Here is a 19,681-nt window from a genome sequence, read left to right as displayed (position 1 = left end):
TTGGTTTTGTGGTATTTTAGTTTTATTTATGTTGTGTAAGGTGGTGGTGGTAAAGGTAAGGTGCTCGTGCATGAACAATAGTACAGGTACACCTCTTCCAGCTATTCAGGTATGATGCTAGTCAGAGAAAACTGACTTTGGGTGCAAATTGCATAGTGAGTCCAGATCGGATGCTTATGCTTCTTTGTATTGACATAAGCTAAAACTAACAAACACAACTGCAGCAACTGATCCGAAGATATACACGGCATCATGTTAAAATTCCTATCTATAACTTGCCCAATAAGCAAGACGAATTCTATATTTTTTATTTTTGAAGTGTTTACCTCAGCAGAGGTCAAAACCAGAGGCCTCATTATAGTCTATGCTGAGTACACGGTTCCTAGAGGGAGGCCCAGTGGGTCTTACAAGCATGATGGGTTGGTCAATATGCTGGGGCTGCATCCTAAAAAAAGAATCTCCACAAAGCAGAGGTATGGAACAGGCTCAGGGGAATGCATCACAGTTATACTTTCTTCACAGTTCTCAAGGTTAGCTACCCCCAAAGCTCTCTTAACCTTTTTGTTTATCACCGTCACACTGCTTTCAAGAGTGATTATCAAGGTAAGCGCTGAATAAACACGTTAAAGGCAAAATAGATAGAAAGATCAGATATATAGAGCATTGTGTATATTCCCCTGTTTATACTGTAGCAGTAGTGACTTATAGTTGTATCATCTTATCTGTTAGTCGATCAGGTCAATGTGATGGATTTGCACTAGAAAAAATTAGCTTCGTCCAAGCCGGAATCAATTTGAAACTACAAGGCGGACAGTGAGTATAGATGCTGGCTGGGGCTAATGGGATGAAGAAAAAAAAACATCTTAAACTGATCTCCTTCCAAAATGTTATAAGCTTTCCACCTGATTATGTGGAAAAATACAGAACATTCTGTTACAGCATATGAAATACTGAAAAGACCCACAACCAAGGTCAAACTGCTGCAGTAATAAAAACTATACTGTACAGGTAATGTACTAGTACTGAATGGATTCTTGTTTGTTGAGGATGTTTCGTCTTTTGTCCAAAAAAATTTAGGTGTGGCATTTCCTCATTTAGTCGAGTGGTTAGCGTGCAAGCCTCAGAGTTAGGAGACCAGGGTTCAATTCCACCCTCTGCCATCTCTGTGTGGAGTTTGCATGTTCTCCCCGTGCATGCGTGGGTGGGTTTACTCCGGGTACTTTCCTCCCACATTCCAAAAACATGCTAGGTTAATTGGCGACTCCAAATTGCACTTCAACGTTTGCCATTTTTCCCATTATTAACTACGGACTAGGCTGCACGGCGGGTGAGTGTTTAGCACGCAGGCCTCACAGCTAGAATACCTGAGTTCAATTCCACCGTGCATGCGTGGGTTTTCTCCGGGTACTCCGGTTTCCTCCCACATTCCAAAAACATGTTAGGTTAATTGGCGACTCCAAATTGCACTTCGATGTTTGCCATTTTTCCCATTATTAACTACAAACTAGGCTGCACTGTAAACAAATGGTTAATGCGCAGGCCTCACAGCTAAGACACCGGAGTTCAATTCCACCCCCCGTGCATGCGTGTGTTTTCTCCGGGTACTCCGGGTACCTCCCACATTCCAAAAACATGCTAGGTTAATTGGCGACTCCAAATTGTCCATAGGTATGAATGTGAGTGTGAATGGTTGTTTGTCTATATGTGCCCTCTGATTGGCTGGCGACCAGTCCAGGGTGTACCCTGCCTCTTGCCCAAAGACAGCTGGGATAGGCTCCAGCACCCCCCGCGACCCCCGTGAGGAAAAGCGGTAGAAAATGAATGAATGAACTAATTTTTCCACATTTATGTCCCTGGGGAAGCCTCGATACTGAGGCCTGTAGACCTACCCACAGAGACCAGTACCTGCTCTATGTCCCCCATTACCCACTAGAATAAAAGCTAGGGGTTATCAGGACCCTTGAGAACAGAGTAGAGAACATCCCCACCAATGGAGGACAGAAGGAGCATACACCACATATCAGAAATGTTCTTTCTAACTGTGGTTATCCTAACTGGGCCTTTGTCAAATCCACCGGGAGAACAAGGACCAAAACACTTGAGCCTGAGAATACAAACAGGCAAGGAAACGTGATGGTCCCATACGTGGCTAGTTTGTCTGAGAAACTCTGAAGTATTTTCTCCAAACACAGCCTACATTTCAAATCCACAAACAACCTCAGAGTAAAGCATGGTTCACCCCAAGGACGAAATCCCGATAAGCAAACTCAGCAATGAAGTTCATGCAATGCATTCTAGTGCCGAGTGGAGTGACCCCTACATTGGAGAGACTAATACAAACGCATGGCACAGCATAGGGGAGCAGATACTACGAACGCAGAGTTATCAGCTCATTTGCATTCAAAACGAAGGGCTATTCCTTTGAGGACAACGATGTCCACATTTTCGAAAGGGGGACCAACTATGAAGCCATCTTCTGTATGTCAAACTAGAAAAGATCCACCATTTATCATCTGCAGTGTCCTGACATCTTTCCCTCAAACATCATCTCATTTAGCATGAAGAGTGGACACTAATGAGTTGTTTTGCGACTGGTTAGCTCAAGGGTCGGGAACCTTTACTATCAAAAGAGCCATTTTACCCCCACGCTCACTAAAGAAAAATATACTGGAGCCAGAATATATAATTTAAAAACAACATCTTGGTAATGGTAATGGTTTTATTTCATTTGAACATGCATCAGATTACAATTGAATGCATCACATAATCATTTCACAGTTCCACATGTCCAAAAGGAGTAGGAAGAAACAAAGTTTATTAAATCCTACCCCTCCACTGTTACATTTGTTCACTTCCTGCTTTCCTAATATATATATTTTTTGTAATTTTTGTATTTTTTTTGTTTTTTATTTTTAATTTTTTTAATTTTATTTTTGTCACATACCTAAGTACGAGGTGATATGACCATACAATGACATAATCGGTACCATAGTAACTGTAATATCTTATAAACTTTTTGAAGGTTTGACTCTTTAATTTTACCAGTTTTAACAGCAAAATGCAACAAATCGCTGTTTCTCGCCACATGTGAAGCATAAATATAAGCCAGAGAAGACTCCAATGCTTACTTTTTTTTTTGGGGGGGGGGGGGGGGGATTCATGGTTACTTTACCGCGTTCGTCAAGCTCATCCAATCACAAGTCAGAACTCAGCCAAGATGCGTATTTTCCCCAATCGGGTGTTAAAAAAATACTTGAGTACTACAAAAGGAGCCACAACAAGTAGGCTGAAGAGTGTGGCTCGGGAGCCGTGGGTTGCTGACCCCTGCGTGAGCCCCCTTCAAAACAAAAGGTTCCGCTTATACTATTTGATGAGAATCGTTAATACTTCCCATGACTGTGTTTTTCGACCCTCTAATTCACTAACATCGTTTAACGATTTTGTCCCATGCCGTTGTGTTTTGCCACTTCGGATCAGCAGAGCGTACAAGGTTGCAAGCGCTCAGTGGGGGCAGCCGGCGCTCAACGCTTAACACGGCCACATGCAGATGAAAAGTACTCTTCAGCCACAACATAAAAACTGGGCCAAAGGGTTTGCTTCTCATTAAAAGTCATTTGGAAGAAATGACAAGTACCTGCCTGCTGTGTCTTGTCAATTTGTTCCTTCTCGGCTGACCCCATTTGTGTGCGGGAAATTAAATTCCTAAATTAAAGTTGGTGTCGCGCCTCCAGCGGAGTTCTCTTTTTTTTTTTTTCGAGAAAAAAAAAAACAAAACAAGAACAAGGCACCTTAAGCCTCATGTATTTTCTTCGCTGCATACAAAATACCCTGCCATCTCTGCACCTGCATTCCTGCCCCGAATCACACGTTCTGTTTGGCATTTAATTAAAATGATTTCTTTCTCTGTCTCTCTCTCACCCAAAGAGTTATTTTTGCTGCCATTTCCGTGTCAATAGAACTACATAAAAACACTACTTAAGAGGAACGTCCAAAAACACAGACCAAACAACATGTTCTGGGTAAATATCATTCAAAAGTCACACAAAACAACACGCCTTGTGTTACCAGAATATGTGATGATAACCATTGAACCCAAATTAATCAATTGCTAGCAAATGCTAGCATGATTAGCATAGCGGCTAACAACTAGCATGAGAATGACTACAAACGGCACAACTATACTGTCTATTACGTTTCATTATGTGTCTGTAAGCCATCTTCGAAGGGTGAGTACTTTTGCTTTATTTTACATTTATTTTACATTTACGTGTAGTTGATAAATTGTTCCTCTCTAGAAAGTTCCATGGAAACCAGTGGCTAATGACTAGCATAAAAGTGACTGTCAGGTGTCTTCAGATGGGGAGTAGTTTTGCTTTCACTTTTCATTATGTGTCTGTAAGCCATCTTCAAAGGGTGAGTACTTTTGCTTTATTTTACATTTATTACAGGGGCAATACTGTTCCACTCCAGTGAAGTGTAGTTGACAAATTCTTCCCCTCTAGAAAGTTCCATGGAAACCAGTGGCTAATCACTAGCGTAAAAGTGACTTGAAGGTGTCTTCAGACGGGGAGTAGTTTTGCTTTATTTTAGTTTTATCTTACAGTAGTTAACGTCTTTCGATACAGACAGTTTAAATTGTTACTTAATACATTGCCTGACGGGGAGTAGTTTTGCTTTCACTTTTCATTACGTGTCTCTAAGCCATCTTCAAAGGGTGAGTACTTTTGATTTATTTTACGTTTATTACAAAGACAATACTGTTCTATTCCAGTGACGTGTAGTTGATAAATTATTCCCCTCTAGAAAGTTCCATGGAAACCAGTGGCTAATGACTAGCGTAAAAGTGACTGTCAGGTGCCTTCAGACGGGGAGTAGTTTTGCTTTATTTTAGTTTTATCTTACAGTAGTTAACGTCTTTCGATACAGACAGTTAAAATTGTTACTTAATACATTGCCTGACGGGGAGTAGTTTTGCTTTCACTTTTCATTATGTGTCTGTAAGCCATCTTCAAAGGGTGAGTACTTTTGCTTTATTTAAGTTTATTACAAGGACAATACTGTTCCACTCCAGTGACGTGTAGTTGATAAATTATTCCCCTCTAGAAAGTTCCATGGAAACTAGTGGCTAATCGCTAGTGTAAAAGTGACTTTAAGGTGTCTTCGGACGGGGAGTAGTTTTGCTTTATTTTAGTTTTATCTTACAGTAGTTAACGTCTTTCGATACAGACAGTTAAAATTGTTACTTAATACATTGCCTGCAGTTAATGATAGAAAAAGGTTTACAGCTCACAGCTAGGACACTAGGGTTCAATTCCATTCTCGGCCATCTCTGTGTGGAGTTTGCATGTTCTCCCTGTGCATGCGTGGGTTTTCTCCGGGTACTCCGGTTTCCTCCCACATTCCAAAAACAAATAAATTCACTTTACACATTATTTCCTATGGGAAAATTACAGCCACTGCGTTAACGAGGGCAGTCTACGATTCAATATGGCTGCCTGAAACTGGCATATTGTTTGACACTGAGTGCATATGGCGTCTAAGCATTAATATGCACTCAGTTAACGATCTCTGACCTATATTCTCTCGAGTTTGACGGAGATGGGAAAAATGGAACAGTACACAAGTCACGGTATGTTGCATATACTCAGGTAGGTAGATAGGTGTCACTGGGGAATAAAGCTCGGGACCGTGCTGCAAGGAGAAAACAATTTCAGCGGCAGCAATCTCACTCTTTCTTCTACTCACTTATAGTCAGTACATGTGAGCGGTGCACTGTAAATAGACTGTAAATTGATTTGCGTTTACCCTTCAGTTCATGCTAGTGGAGTTATCGTTTCTATTATTCTTGTAATAGGTGTGGGCACCTTGGCTATTTAACCTGCCTTGGGGTGTTGGCTACACATGTTAACAGTTTTAATTTGGCAAAAAAGGTGCAATTTGCACAAGGTCCAAGGTTATGGATAGCAGTTTGCTGGTAGGTTCGTTTGTTAGCTGGCAGGATCATGCAAAAATTAACATAACTGATTTCCACTGGGCTGCACGGCGGTCGAGTAGTATAGCGCGCAGGCCTCACAGCTAGAAGACTAGAGTTCAATTCCACCTTCGACCATCTCTGTGTGGAGTTTGCATGTTCTCCCCGTGCATGCGTGGGTTTTCTTCGGGTACTTCGGTTTCCTCCTACATTCCAAAAACATGCTAGGTTAATTAGCGACTCCAAATTGTCCATAGGTATGAATGTGAGTGTGAATGGTTGTTTGTCTATATGTGCCCTGTGACTGGCCGGCGACTAGTCCAGGGTGTACCCCGCCTCTCGCCCGAAGACATCCTATGTTTTCCTGTGAAACTATGTCCAGCAGTCAGTTAAGTCCTGCATTTGACATTACCATCCTTACTGATATTACAACATTGGTTCTGTTGCTGCTGCTTTGTGCATTATTCCAAAAGCCTTCCCCTTTCAGTCCCGGACATTTTTGATGGTTTTGACTGATTTTTCAAAGCACAAATTTTGTTTAGAAATGGCATATACCAAAGATTAGACTCTCTTCTTTCATCAGAAAATAAAAGTTTCGTTCTACCTTTTTCCGTTCTGTAGTAATCAGCAGTTGAAGGTAGTAAAGTTTCAACAAATAATCAGTTCTCAGCAAAAAAAAAGGGAGGAAAAAAAAGACACATTTCGAGCATAACTTTCACTTTGACATGAAATCTAGCGAAATCTATATTTCGCCAAAATGTCTAAACAATGACGCCACAACATAAACAACACAAAAAATGTTGTTTTACATGAACACCATAAATGATGTATATTTTCCCATATTTGCAAATGTGTGCACATATTAAAATTCCCCGTCAATGCGTAAAAAGATGTCTTATCACTTACTGGTTGCTTTGCAGCGGATCATTTATTTCAATAGGAGAGATGCACTTCTGCCACCTTGTGACAGTTTTTTTCCTGCTTAAAACTGCACCAAACATGCGCTCTTGTATTGTAGAGTTGCATCATCACCTCTTTGTGTGGTCCCTGGTTTACAGCGTTCTGATTTTGTCCGTTTCGTGTTACATACGCACTGCCATTAATTATTAATGATGTACAAAGAGAATTCGATATGTGCACATGGCTGATGAATATATTACCTCACTTGCGTAGTAATACGTAGTTGTGTTGCTATTTTCGCACTTTTTAATTAACTATTTAAGTCTAATCTCTATTATGATTCCCAAACCAGTGAGGCGGCCTCATCTCGTGGCAGTGTGTAAATGTGAAAGTGAAATTGAAATTAGACACCGTAAGTCACTCAGTGGATTAATTAACATTGGCCGTGTGCCCTCTCCATGTTGGCGAAATGCGGCGACCCTCACGGATGGTATTCTTGAACATGGGAAAGTCTCTTTTTTTGTATGACTTTTGTGTCTTGTGTGTACAGTGTGAGTGACTTAGGAGTTTTAATTTTCCTGTCCACTTTCTTCATGCACTCAAAACTATTGACGTAAAAAAAAAATATTAACAATTTTGGAAATAACAGCCTTTTTGTATTTTGATATATTTGTACATTTGTACAGACGTGAAATAAATCATCCAATTTATAAACGTCTCCAACTTCACAAAGTTGTATAAGCATACCCAAATGTCTTCTCAAGATGACCTACAACATGACGGGGCATTTTTGTTACTGTCCTTATTAATAATGTTGAATGTAGCCACAAGAAAGCCCTTCATGGTGAGTCACTTTTCTGCTCTCTGCCCCGCTCAGCAGCCACATCAGCAGAGTGGGAGTGGGGGGGAGAAGAGTCCCCCTGAAGAAAGAAAGTGGCTCTTTGATATTGGTCTTCCCGGGGCTATTTCTGGGTTCAGAACAAATTTGGTTGAGCGCCGAGCGTGTTAGCTTCAGCGGGGAACACCTAAATGTAGAAATGTGTCTAGCTGGTGTCATTCTCAAGCAGGAGGAGGCGCGAGCTGGCTGGGTAACGAGATGACTGATCCTGGGTCAGCTGTTTGGATGGCTTTTACATTGGGCTTCAAACAATGCAGGGTTAAGCGTACCTCGTGAAACATGAAAGACCACCATCATTTTCACAGCAGTTCCCTTTTTAAAATGTAAATATCCTGATTAAAGCTAACAGGTACCAATTGGTTTGTGTGTTTTTTAATTGTAATTAAAAAAACAAGGCTGCACGGCGATCGAGTGGTTATCGTACAGACCTCACAGCGAGGAGACCAGGGTTCAATTCCACCCTCGGCTATCTCTGTGTGGAGTTTGCATGTTCTCCTCATGCATGCGTGGGTTTTCTCCGGGTACTCCGGTTTCCTCCCACATTCCAAAAACATGCTAGGTTAATTGGCGACTCCAAATTGTCCATAGGTATGAATGTGAGTGTGAATGGTTGTTTGTCTATATGTGCCCTGTGATTAGCTGGCGACCAGTCAAGGGTGTACCCCGCCTCTCGCCCGAAGACAGCTGGGATAATACCACACAATATTACAAACTTTCCAGGCTGTGTGGCTTATTTCAAGCCTTCTGATCATTTCTACTATGAAAGGTGGCTGTTATAAAAAAATTGTCTATTATCTATAGTATGTTTTATTTCAGCATAAACTCCTGAAATCTCTAGTTTGTCTACAGGACAAATATTCCTTCTTCTCCAAATGGTTAGATTTGTCAGCTTCCTACCCTGACCACACCTACTCTCTTGTGAAACAACTGGTTATGAGCTAATTGTTATCGGCAAACAGTCAAGAAGAATTTGACACTGGCAAATACAATTAAAAAGTATGCATATTTCCGCAAACTCTAAGTATTTTTTGCTTAAACAAAAAACTTAAAAAAAAAAAAAACTTGATAAATGAACTAAAATACAAACCCAATGCATAATCAATATGCAGTATTCTTGTACTTGTGAGTACTTATTGTTGAGTGTCTGCATTTGTTTGTGCATGAGCAAGCACACTTTGGCATATTTAGACTTTTGGTTAATTTCTATTTGGCTAGCAAACTTGACGTACTAGTGGTGTGTCCGTCATGAACGAACGGGTCAAAAGAACTAGTTTGTGAATGGAATGAATGAGGTCACCGCCCCTAAAATACCCATTCAGTCTGTTCAGTTGCTTTTTGATTGGCTGGAGAGTCAGTTGGTGGGTGGGGTTACCTGACTGAAAGACCGAGGCAGAGAGATAGACCGACCCTGTCGGTGACATCGTTGAATCCGTTCACAAAAAAAACCCAGCTCTTTTGACCCGTTCGTTCATGACCGACACACCACTAGTCGTGAACATGAGTGAACGGACTAACTCGACACGGCTAGCCGGGTCTATGCACAGGGTGAGATCACAGGCTAATGACCGAAACGAACGGATCTTTTTACTGAATGAACCGGAATGATCCGGTTTTGCCCATTACTATGACATACACACTCACATAGCACAATCACAGATACACACTCACATAGCACAATCAGAGATACACAACTGTTACATATAACTGATGGAGGCAGACACACAATAGATGTGTCTGACTTCCATTGTTCTCACTCACACAAGCTTAACTTTCACTTTCACAAACTTGACTTCGACTCTCGAGAAGGGTGTGGCAACTGTGATATAGACTCTGTGTAATATCATTCTGAGCTCTTGCTCGATTTTCCTCACTGATGACAAACATCAAGCGCTGTGACCAAATAGATTTGGTTAGCGTAGCATGTCCAGGTTGAGTTCAGTTCCACCTTTTTGAACCATACTAGGCCAAAACAAATCAGATTTTAATGTTAAAATTTTACTGAAGACATACCAGTTCTTCAAATGCCATTATTTCCTATTGGAATAAATCTTTTGAAAAGCAAACAAGGCAGCCCCGTTCCACTGTACTATAATATGAGGGGTGGGTGTGGCTTCATCTGTGGCTGCCCACAGATGAAAAATGATGTCTGTTGTTTGATTCATGACACAGTTCCAAAGATTAATGAAATAATCCTAAAGCTGCACGGCGGCCATTCTCATTAATAAAGCAGCAGGGTCTTTGGTAATGACGACTATTCAGAAAACTACCCGCCCATCTATCCCGGGGCCCACTGTCAAGAGGGCAATGTCCTCAAATGTGCTGTATTCTGCCATTGATAATTGCTCTTTCTTTTATCGTCTTTTGACCTGTCTCATTCTGGAGCTTTATTGTATTTGAGGAGTCCTGATTGCCTTTCCTCTGTTCATTTGTCTTGCTCCGAACACAGATGTGCTCCATCGCCCGCTCATAGTATGCTTCTGCATAATGGCCATAATAACAGTTCATCATCCCTGTTTCCTTCCCGAGATTTTTTAATTTTTTTATAGTGCTTCATCTTGCATATCTTGACTTTCCCCTCAGTGCTTTATTACATTCTTTCAATTTGCCAGCCTGCTAGTGTCTGATAAAAGAGTATTGTCTTCCCTTTGGAAGCCATCTATTCTGTGAAAGTTAGTTTTAGCAACATTTGAAATGTCAGAGGGTGCTTAACGTTCAATGTTTCTTGTTTATCCTCTGTCCAAGGTTGATGCGGCAACTAAATGAGCGATTTCCTCTGGAGTCGCCTCCCCTGCCACTGTGATTATTACAAATGGAGCGGTTTATCGGGGTATTACCATCCAATGTCCTTCCTTTATGTCCTTCTCATTGGACTTGTCACAAAGACTGTCATGCGATTCACAAGTATGACGGGCTGTATGTCACCCTGATAGACTTTTAATGACAACCTTGCCGGAAAACTTTCACACTGCGTTTCACATTTCCAGGACATGAGATTTACTTGCAGTGTAGCGCAGCCAGACAGCGCAATAACAAAATGTCTGAGTAAGTAATACGTCCGATATAAAGTACATGGGTTACGGCCAAATGCTTTGGAAAACATTCCAGCACACATGGAATACAGATATCCTCGAAGGTTTATAATCATTAGACAAATGGTCACTGAGCAATTATTTGCTAGGTTGCCAAAGACGTTTTCCTTGATGTCGGCCATGTTTTTAAACAAATCTTGCTGATATGAGTATATCAGTCCCATAGAAATATCTACAAAATTTTGCGACAATTGAGCAGAATGCCTGAAAGTTACACTGGATGTTTTGTACAATGCATTGAACGCATCTCTATGAATCGGTGGCTTATTTTACATTGTTTCACTCAACAAGCTTTAGAGTCTGTAACCATGTTTGTTGCCAAGAGTTTGATAATGTCAAAAGATGTATTGTAGTTTTCAACAGCCATCTCATAAAATAGGAAAAATTAGATTATATCCATACAGTTGACATCGTCCTGCCAGTCAGTCAGTGTTTTTTTTTTTTGTGCCGGGGCAGCATCCTATTTAATTCAAGAGGCTATTATGTTATTGGCTTGGATTCTACTGTGGCTTTATGAAAGAATTCAGCACTCTAGCAACAATCATAATAAACTGATGTAGCGCAATATTAGGAAGATACTGTAGGTCAAGGGTGCCCATTACGTCGACTGGTTGATCGCAAAGGCATTGTGGGTAGATCGCATGGCATTGACAAAAAAAGTTGGCGTCTTATTGTAAGACGAGGCAGACTGACAGATGAGGCAAATGCAGTTGCAAATGCTTTTATTTGATTGGCTGGAGAGTCAGTTCAATGTTCCTTTTGCAGGGCGGGATTATCTGCGTGCTTGCCTGTCTTATCCTATTGTCGCACCTCGCTCTGTGGGTGGGGTTAGCTGACTGAAAGGCCAAGACCGAGAGATTGACCGACACTGTCGGTGACGTCGTTCAGTCCGTTCACAAAAAAGAACTAGTTCTTTTGACCCGTTCGTTAATGACCGACACACCACTAGTCGTGAACATGAGTGAACGGACTGACTCGACACGGCTGACCAGGTCTAGTATGCACAGGCTAATGACCAAAATGAACGGATCTTTTTACTGGATATACCAGAATGATCCAGTTTTGGCCATCACGATGACATACACACTCACATAGCACAATCAGAGCTACACAACTGTTACATATAACTGATGGGGGCAGACACACAATAGATGTGTCTGCCCCCAAAGCACTAGTTGTTGCACTGTTGAATCGGAACGAACATGAACATGAGTGAACGGACTGACTCGAAACGACCAATTGACCGAAATGAACGTAATATACGAAATGAACGGATCTTTTTACTGAATGAACCGCAATGATCCGGTTCACTGAAATGAACGGTTTTGCCCACCACTATTTTGCAGTACTTAGCGCAGTTGAATACGCCTGTGTCAAAGAAATGTGTACATGTGTAGATCATTTTGACTCGGTCATGTCCTAAGTAGCTCCAGGTGATGTGACCATGCATCACACACAAATGCATCATCCTCAGAATTACAGTACCATACATGGTTAAAACAATTATTGCTATGGTGAAGTGAAGGATGCTGTGAATATGTGGCAGCCTTCCCATCATCAGGCGACCGGGGCAGACAAATGATTAATGTTTCATAGCAGATATTTCCGGTAGGTTCACCACAGAGCGCCGCTTGCAGAGCATTAAACTCTGCAGTTGAACTTTGGCGGAAATTAGGCCGTGCATTTGGCACAGGTTGTTGCATTAATGAGGCAGATGAATTCTGGCAAAAACAAGAAAACAAGACCCCTTTTGCTTGACCTTCTTTCAGACTTTCCTTAGCAATTACGAGGACAGAAAATCCCCCCTGGGATAGAAGAATGGGGTGAGGTCAAGGTCTGGCTAAAAGGGAGAATGATGAAATTCAAAGTGCTTCTTCTCTTTTTCTCATTGGGACTATGGCCCGACCCGAGTTCTAATCTATTGTGCATCACTCGATCCAATGCTACCTTCCGTTGGCGCTTTGTGTTGGGAGATGAATGTTTGGCATTCTGAAATATTAGCACAATTGCAGGAGGTGTTGTTTAGACGCATTACACAAAAACCACACCACAGATTTGAATGAAATTGTGCACATATGTTGCAAAGCAAGATTCAATTTTGGTGCACCCATCTTTCCATCTATCCCTCTTCAGGTTGAAAGGGCAGCAGCCTAAGCAGACAAGCCCAGACTCTCCTCTACCCGGCTGGTTCATCCAGCTCTTCCCAGGGCGGTTGAGATGCATAGTTTCTCCTGTCCTGGGTCTTCCTCGAGTCAGATATGCCCTGAACATTTCCCCAAGGAGGCGTTTGCTGAAGCCACCTCATTTGGCTCCTTCCAATGGAAGGCTATCAGATACCCGGGTATCAGAACTTCTCAATCTCTCTCTAAGAGTCCAGTCAAACTGATTTTGGAAAACTGACTATGGGCGCTTTTACCAGTTTTTGCCGTTTTGGTCACTACCCAAAGCTCACAACCTTAGGTGAGGCTAGGAAAATACATTGACTGGTAAATTTTGGTGTACATCGGAATGAAAATATGGAAAGAAATTGTCGAAATTGTCGGGTTGATTTGGACCCATCAACCCGAGATGCAGATGGTCGAACATCTTGAAGTGCATGAATCACACACCCATCAATTACAACTTCACATAGTTTTGTTGGAGAGGTTTGGAGCAAGGACGAATTCATATTTACCGTATTTTCTGGACTATAAGTTGCTCCGGAGTATAAGTCACACAAGGCCAAAAATCGATAATTAGGTAGAAAAAAACATACATAAGTCGCACTGGAGTATAAGTCGCATTTTTTGCAGGTAATTTATTTTACAAACTACTTGACCAAAACAGATATTACGTCCTCTGGGAAGGCAAGTTCTAACTATAAAAGAATAGAGAACAGGCTGAATAGGTGTAAGATATGCTAACACAATGGTTATTCAGCTACACAAAAAATAAACATAAACAGAAAAGGTGTCCAGTGTTATTTATAATTCGCTCTGGAGTATAAGTCACAGGAACAGCCAACCTATGAAAAAAAGTTTGACTTATAGCCCGGAAAATACGGTACTATGGTGAGATTACATGACTTTTTTGTAGATTCTCTATATGGAAATTTACCCCCATCCAAAAGTTGGTACGACCCCGTAAGGACTTAGCTTTGAGATTTGGCAGGACCGTCATGTTCTTTCATACTTTTACTTTTATACATGAAACATTTAAACAGCTCTTTTGCCAGGACTGCTCTGTCCTGATATGCAGACTCACGACTTGGCAGACGTCTTTGACCTTTGCCTTTCTAGTGAACAGTTTTCTGTTCTGACATAGCTATGAAGACTTACTAAATAAACCGATTTACCTTGGCTTATGTTAGTGGAATGAAAGTTGCAAAAGTTTGAAAGCATAATGAACATTTAGAAGCGGTGATGAGAAAAAAATTAACATCGAAACTTCATATTTTCATTGCCGTTGTCGCTCTGACTAAATGGTCTGATTGAAGGCTGGAATATGAAATGACTGATTAATGTTATGCAGTAGATTGCTGAGTTCTGACAATATTACCAGGGTTGGGGATTTTCTGCATTTGTCTAAGCACTTTCCTTCCAGCTTCTAAAATTGCACATTAAATGTAACCGGTGCCAGCTTCTGTGGTTTTGCCGTTGTACGTCGGTAAACCTCGCTCCCTGAACCTGAACAGTCATACTGGAAGTTGAAGTGACAGTGCAAGCTTTTAACTTGATGGCTAGCGCTCTCGATTCTCATTCTGCAGATTTTACTTTGAGTCCAGGACGGACCGCAGAGCTAGCTCAACCAGGCTGTTACATGAACAAAGGAAATGAACAAACTATCAAATATTACTCAGAAGGAGTAGCATTAAAAAAGCTCTGCTTCCACCTATTACTTTTCGGACATGGTGAATTGTGCAAGTGTTCAAAATTGCCATGATCGTGTAAATTCGGGTGACCAAACCATTGCTCTCTGGTTCTACCATATCTTACTTATTGTGTGAAAATAAAAGCAATCTTCACTAGCTAAATGTACTGCAAAAAAGGTCAATAAGGATAATTCATAATGCCGCCTACAGAGAACATACTAACTCCTTATTTCTAAAATCACAAATACTTAAACTTGCTGATATAGTTAATCTTCAAACAGCTAAAATAATGCATAAAGCTAAAAATAACCAATTACATAAGAATGTCATCCAATACTTCTCCACAAGAGAGGAGAAACATGATCTCAGAGAAGAACTACATTTGAAACACTTATATGCTAGGACTACGTTAAAAAGCCATAGCATTTCAGTATGTGGAATCAAACTACGGAATGGATTGAGTAAGGACCTCAAACAATGTACAACGATGAGCCAATTCAAGAAACAATACAAGCAGTTGATGTTTGCTAAATACAAGGATGAAGAGTCTTGAACCAGTCATGATGTGCTATGTATATCACTATATTGACTGTTACTATGGCACCCATTATGTCATTGTACTTAGTGACAAAAATAAAATTTAAAAAAAATTAAAAAAAAACTTAAATTATATTAGGAAAGCAGGAAGTGAACAAATGTAACAGTTACTGATTGTAAAAGTACCAGATGGAGGTGTAGGATTTAATAAACTTTGCTTCTTCCTACTCCTTTTGGACATGCGGAACTGCGAACTGATTATGTGATGCATTCAATTGTAATCTGATGCATGTTCAAATGAACCATTACTATTACCATTACCAAAACATCCTGTTTTCCCAGACTCATCCGGTTCTGGTGGTTCTGAGAGAACAGTGGCCATTCAAGTTCCCAAGTTCTTGCAAAACATTAGTATTGAGTATTGATCCCCAAAAGTATTGATTGCATTCCAAAACCCAACAAGCTGTTCTGTTTTTGGAATCATCAATCATTGTACTTGAAGTGTACTTGAAGTAAACTTTGAGCATCATTTGATGCATTGCCGGACCAAGTGTCCTGTTTTGATAAACATATGGTCATCGTAATAAAATGGGATACTGGAAAAAAGCCTTTCACAGTAGTCATGTGATCTGCAATGCCATCTTTTGACTCCTGAAAGCGCCAAACTTTGGTCCAGTTCCCAAAAGACCGTGTGGTTGATAGATAATCAGTAATTACTGCTCCTCTTGCTGAGTAATTTATTTCCACCACTTTCACTTGGTGATTCATCATTTATTTATATGACAGTTGTTATCTATTATGTTGTTTCTTTCACGTGGGCCAAGAATGGGAGATTTTATGCAACACTAAGCATCCTGGCATCCAAATGTGACTCTGTGTTTCCTCTCGCTGGAGCTGACAATCGCACGGCCAGTTAATTGCGAGATATTGATACAGGCACAACACAGTATCTGATACAACCCTCCCCCCAGTTGGAGATGGAGATATTCCTTCAAAGTTACGTTGGAGTGCAGAGCTCCCTTAATGGGCCCTGGGACGATGGTAATGGTAATAGACGTTGGCACTGGCAGTGGCACAAGGCACGTGTTTGTTCATAAATATCTCCAGGCGGCATTACTCCACTTGCTGCAGTCCCATAATCGTCAATCACGGCCGCTTCGTCCCACTTTTAAAGGAGGTTTGCTGTTTGTGCCCTTGCAAAATGGATAATCGTGAACGACCGGAGGTGAGAGTCAGAAAGGGACAACATTTAAGAGCTTGTGTTGCATTTAGTGTCCAACGTGAACCGGCACGTTTACGGGTGTATTCATACTTGTTATGATTGATCCGGTTATGACTAACTGCAGGGTGTTAGTACAATTCATTTGATCATGTGTTAAATGTAGTAAAATATAAAAAGTGCTGCACGGCGGTCCAGTGGTTAGCACGCAGACCTCACAGCTAGGAGACCAGGGTTCAATTCCACCTTCGGCCATCTCTGTGTGGAGTTTGCATGTTGAGTGGGAGTGTGAATGGTTGTTTGTCTATATGTGCCCTGTGATTGGCTGGCGACCAGTCCAGGGTGTACCCCACCTCTCGCTTGAAGTCAGCTGGGATAGGCTCCAGCACCGCCCGCAACCCTTGTGAGGATAAGCGTTAGAAAATGAATGAATGAATAATATCAGAACGAACAAATCCATCAACTGAGTAGTTTTATTTCATTTTAGTTTTATTTAGGTTCATTAAAAAGCTTATCTGTGTGGAGTTTGCATGTTCTCCCCGTGCGTGCGTGGGTTTTCTCCAGGTACTCCGGTTTCCTCCCACATTCCAAAAACATGCTAGGTTAATTGCCGACTCCAAATTGTCCATAGGTATGAATGTGAGTGTGAATGGTTGTTTGTCTATATGTGCCCTGTGATTGGCTGGCGTCCCCGCCTCTCGCCTGAAGACAGCTGGGATAGGCTCCAGCACCCCCTGCGACCCTCGTGAGGAAAAGCGGTACAAAAATGAATGAATGAATGAAAAGTAACCATGGTATTCCACCCAGAAGATGATTTTGGTTTGCACCCATCATTGGTCCAGACCAGAGGACCATATCTCAAGTACAAAAAGACGGTCCCTCCCTCCGCTTCCCTGGAAACAGGTGGGAGGCTAATAATTGGAAGGGCATGGGATGGGTATAGCCGAGCGTCCATTTGTCTCTGTCTCTCTGCCTGCTGTTATCTCTTTCTTTAGGAGGAGCTGTGCAAAGACAAGCTCATAGCTTAGGGAGAAGATCCCAAAGAGATGACGAGGGCCATTGTGTACTCTCTTGGACAGATGTGCTCCCGATTATCAGTCCGAGACACATTTTTCTTCCACCTCACGCCCATTAGTTTGAGTCACATTTTTATCAGCGCATAATAGCGATAACACATCTTTTCTTTGCTGAGTCTCTTTCAAACATCCTTGACATTGAAACACACACACACACAAATTTCTGCAACGCAGGTGCAAAACTACAGGAATCTTGTTGATCCTGAACAAAACGGTTACATAACTGTTGCGGTGTTGCTAAAGTGTTGGATCTTATCTAAGCCTTTTTTTTTTTTTTACAGTCAAGCTTTACTTGGAGTTTACCGCCCTCAAGCCCTCCAACAGAACACATGAGGAGTACTCGTAATTGCCTCTTGTTTGATGGGAAGAGAAGACACCCTCACTGCGGTACTAATCAACAATATCCTCCTGCTGCACAAGGAGAAAAAAAAAAAAATCAGCTCCCGCATTCAAATCTTAATCAGAATCTCCACACTGTGAGGAGAATGTTACGCTTAATTAAATGAACTCTTCCTTGGTAGCACACCCACTTGGAACCCTAAGCTTGTTTGGTGTGGATGTGATTGCTGCTCTTTTGCTGTTTCTTTAATGCATTTATGAATTTATTTATAATTTTTTTACATTTTTTTTCGTCGCCACATAAGTTATTGATTAGTAAAATTTTTTACTTCACACTGATTAGAAAATGGTCACATTCAAACACTATGGAAGAAAATGGTACAAGGGGAAGGATTTTCAGACATGTTGACTTCCTTTTTAAACTCACCTCCCGGAGTTCCTTGGCCACATCCTTCAGCTCTCTGAGGATTCCTTCCAGCTGGTCAATCACCATCTTCATGTGGCTGCGGATGCGTTCTCTCGGGCTGGGGGTCTCAGAGGTGTCCCGGGCCGGAGCTCTGCTGAGGGACATCCTTCACAAGGTGACGTGGGGCCAGTGGCCAACAGGCTGAGGGCGTGGGGGAGCCGAGTCGGGGTCCATGTCTTTGGCTACGAAGAGCCTCAGTGCTACTGATCCGAACAGGGGCCCCGGCCACGCAGGGAGACCTCAACATCTTAAAAGCACCCAGACGACCAAAACGCCTTTCCTCGCCTCAGGGTCACTCGCTGGCATCCAAGACGTCCGTTCGAAAACGGTTGGAAAGCGAGCACGAGGGAAATCAAACACAGTAAATCCATGGGAAAAAAAAAGAAAGAGGCACAAAAAAAAAAAACATGTGCCGTGGCTGGAATGAAAATCTTACATAATCGCGCTGAGCCAACTCATCTCATGTGTCAGCGTGTACAACTAGAATTGTTTTCAAGGAGAAGCTATTTAAAACATCTTTCTATACTTGGACTCCGGTTTGAGCCCTCTTCCACTTGTGGAACATTATAAAACTGTGTCATTCTACCTTAGAAAGTGTTATCCAGCACCCACAATTGTTCTTCTATATTATTACGTAGATATGAAAAAAATGAGTATTCCAAAAAAACAAAAAACAAAGACATCCGAGATCAAAATCAAGGATCCATTTTCTTTACTGGTGAAAACTCAATAATGCCGTCTCTCTCTCGTTCTCTCTCTCATAGGGAGACAGGTGGAAGTCTTTTCCTAGAGAATCCAACCCCCACCCCTCCCCACCCCAAAGAAGGATTTATTCCAGGTGGCGTGGGCTCAGGATGAATTGATTTCTAAGCCAGCAAAACGTGACTCGTGGTTGAAAATCATTGCGTCGTTCAGACACGGTTACACTTGAAAAGCAGAAACTCTTCCTGAAATTCAGTCGGCACTACTCACACAACCTTTGACCCCCTGCGGCAGTCCACACCGGGGTGTGCCCCCACAATTAAAAAAAATAAAAATAAATTAAAAAAAAAAACAAGCAGAAAGAGAAAACGACTTCTCCCTCAGTTGTTGCTAAGGGAACCCGGTCTGCCTCCCTGTGCCGTGATTGGATAATTATTTTACTTCTTATCCATGGCTTTTCTCTGCGGACTCGGAAGCAGAGAGCTCGCCGCCATCCAGCAGGATGAGATAAATCCTGTAAAAGATTCCCGGAGGAGCGCAGGAGAACGAGAAAGAGGAAGCGCTTCTCGCCAAATCCGAGGCGATGCCACTGCCGAGGGGCGTGCTGGCCAATCGCACATGGCACCTGGACAGA

The 19,681-nt window shown here is 41.8% G+C and overlaps 2 protein-coding genes across 4 annotated transcripts in view; one reads left to right on the top strand and one right to left on the bottom strand.

The window, feature by feature from the left end:
• The window catches only part of loxl1 (lysyl oxidase-like 1), a 223,809-nt gene that overhangs the window by 58,328 nt on the left and 145,800 nt on the right, over positions 1-19,681 (top strand). The window lies entirely within an intron of this gene.
• The window catches only part of insyn1 (inhibitory synaptic factor 1), an 82,811-nt gene that overhangs the window by 62,257 nt on the left and 873 nt on the right, over positions 1-19,681 (bottom strand). For both annotated transcript variants that reach the window (XM_058088455.1, XM_058088456.1), the window contains exon 2: positions 18,307-19,672. In XM_058088455.1, the coding sequence (XP_057944438.1) occupies positions 18,307-18,450 (144 nt within the window). In that variant the 5' untranslated portion in view covers positions 18,451-19,672. The remainder of the gene's footprint in view (positions 1-18,306; positions 19,673-19,681) is intronic.

The sequence above is a fragment of the Doryrhamphus excisus genome, chromosome 12, assembly GCF_030265055.1.
Source record: "Doryrhamphus excisus isolate RoL2022-K1 chromosome 12, RoL_Dexc_1.0, whole genome shotgun sequence".
Classification (NCBI taxonomy): domain Eukaryota; kingdom Metazoa; phylum Chordata; class Actinopteri; order Syngnathiformes; family Syngnathidae; genus Doryrhamphus; species Doryrhamphus excisus.
The sequence above is the reverse complement of the archived record's forward strand: the minus strand, read 5'-3'. Positions and strand labels throughout refer to the sequence as shown.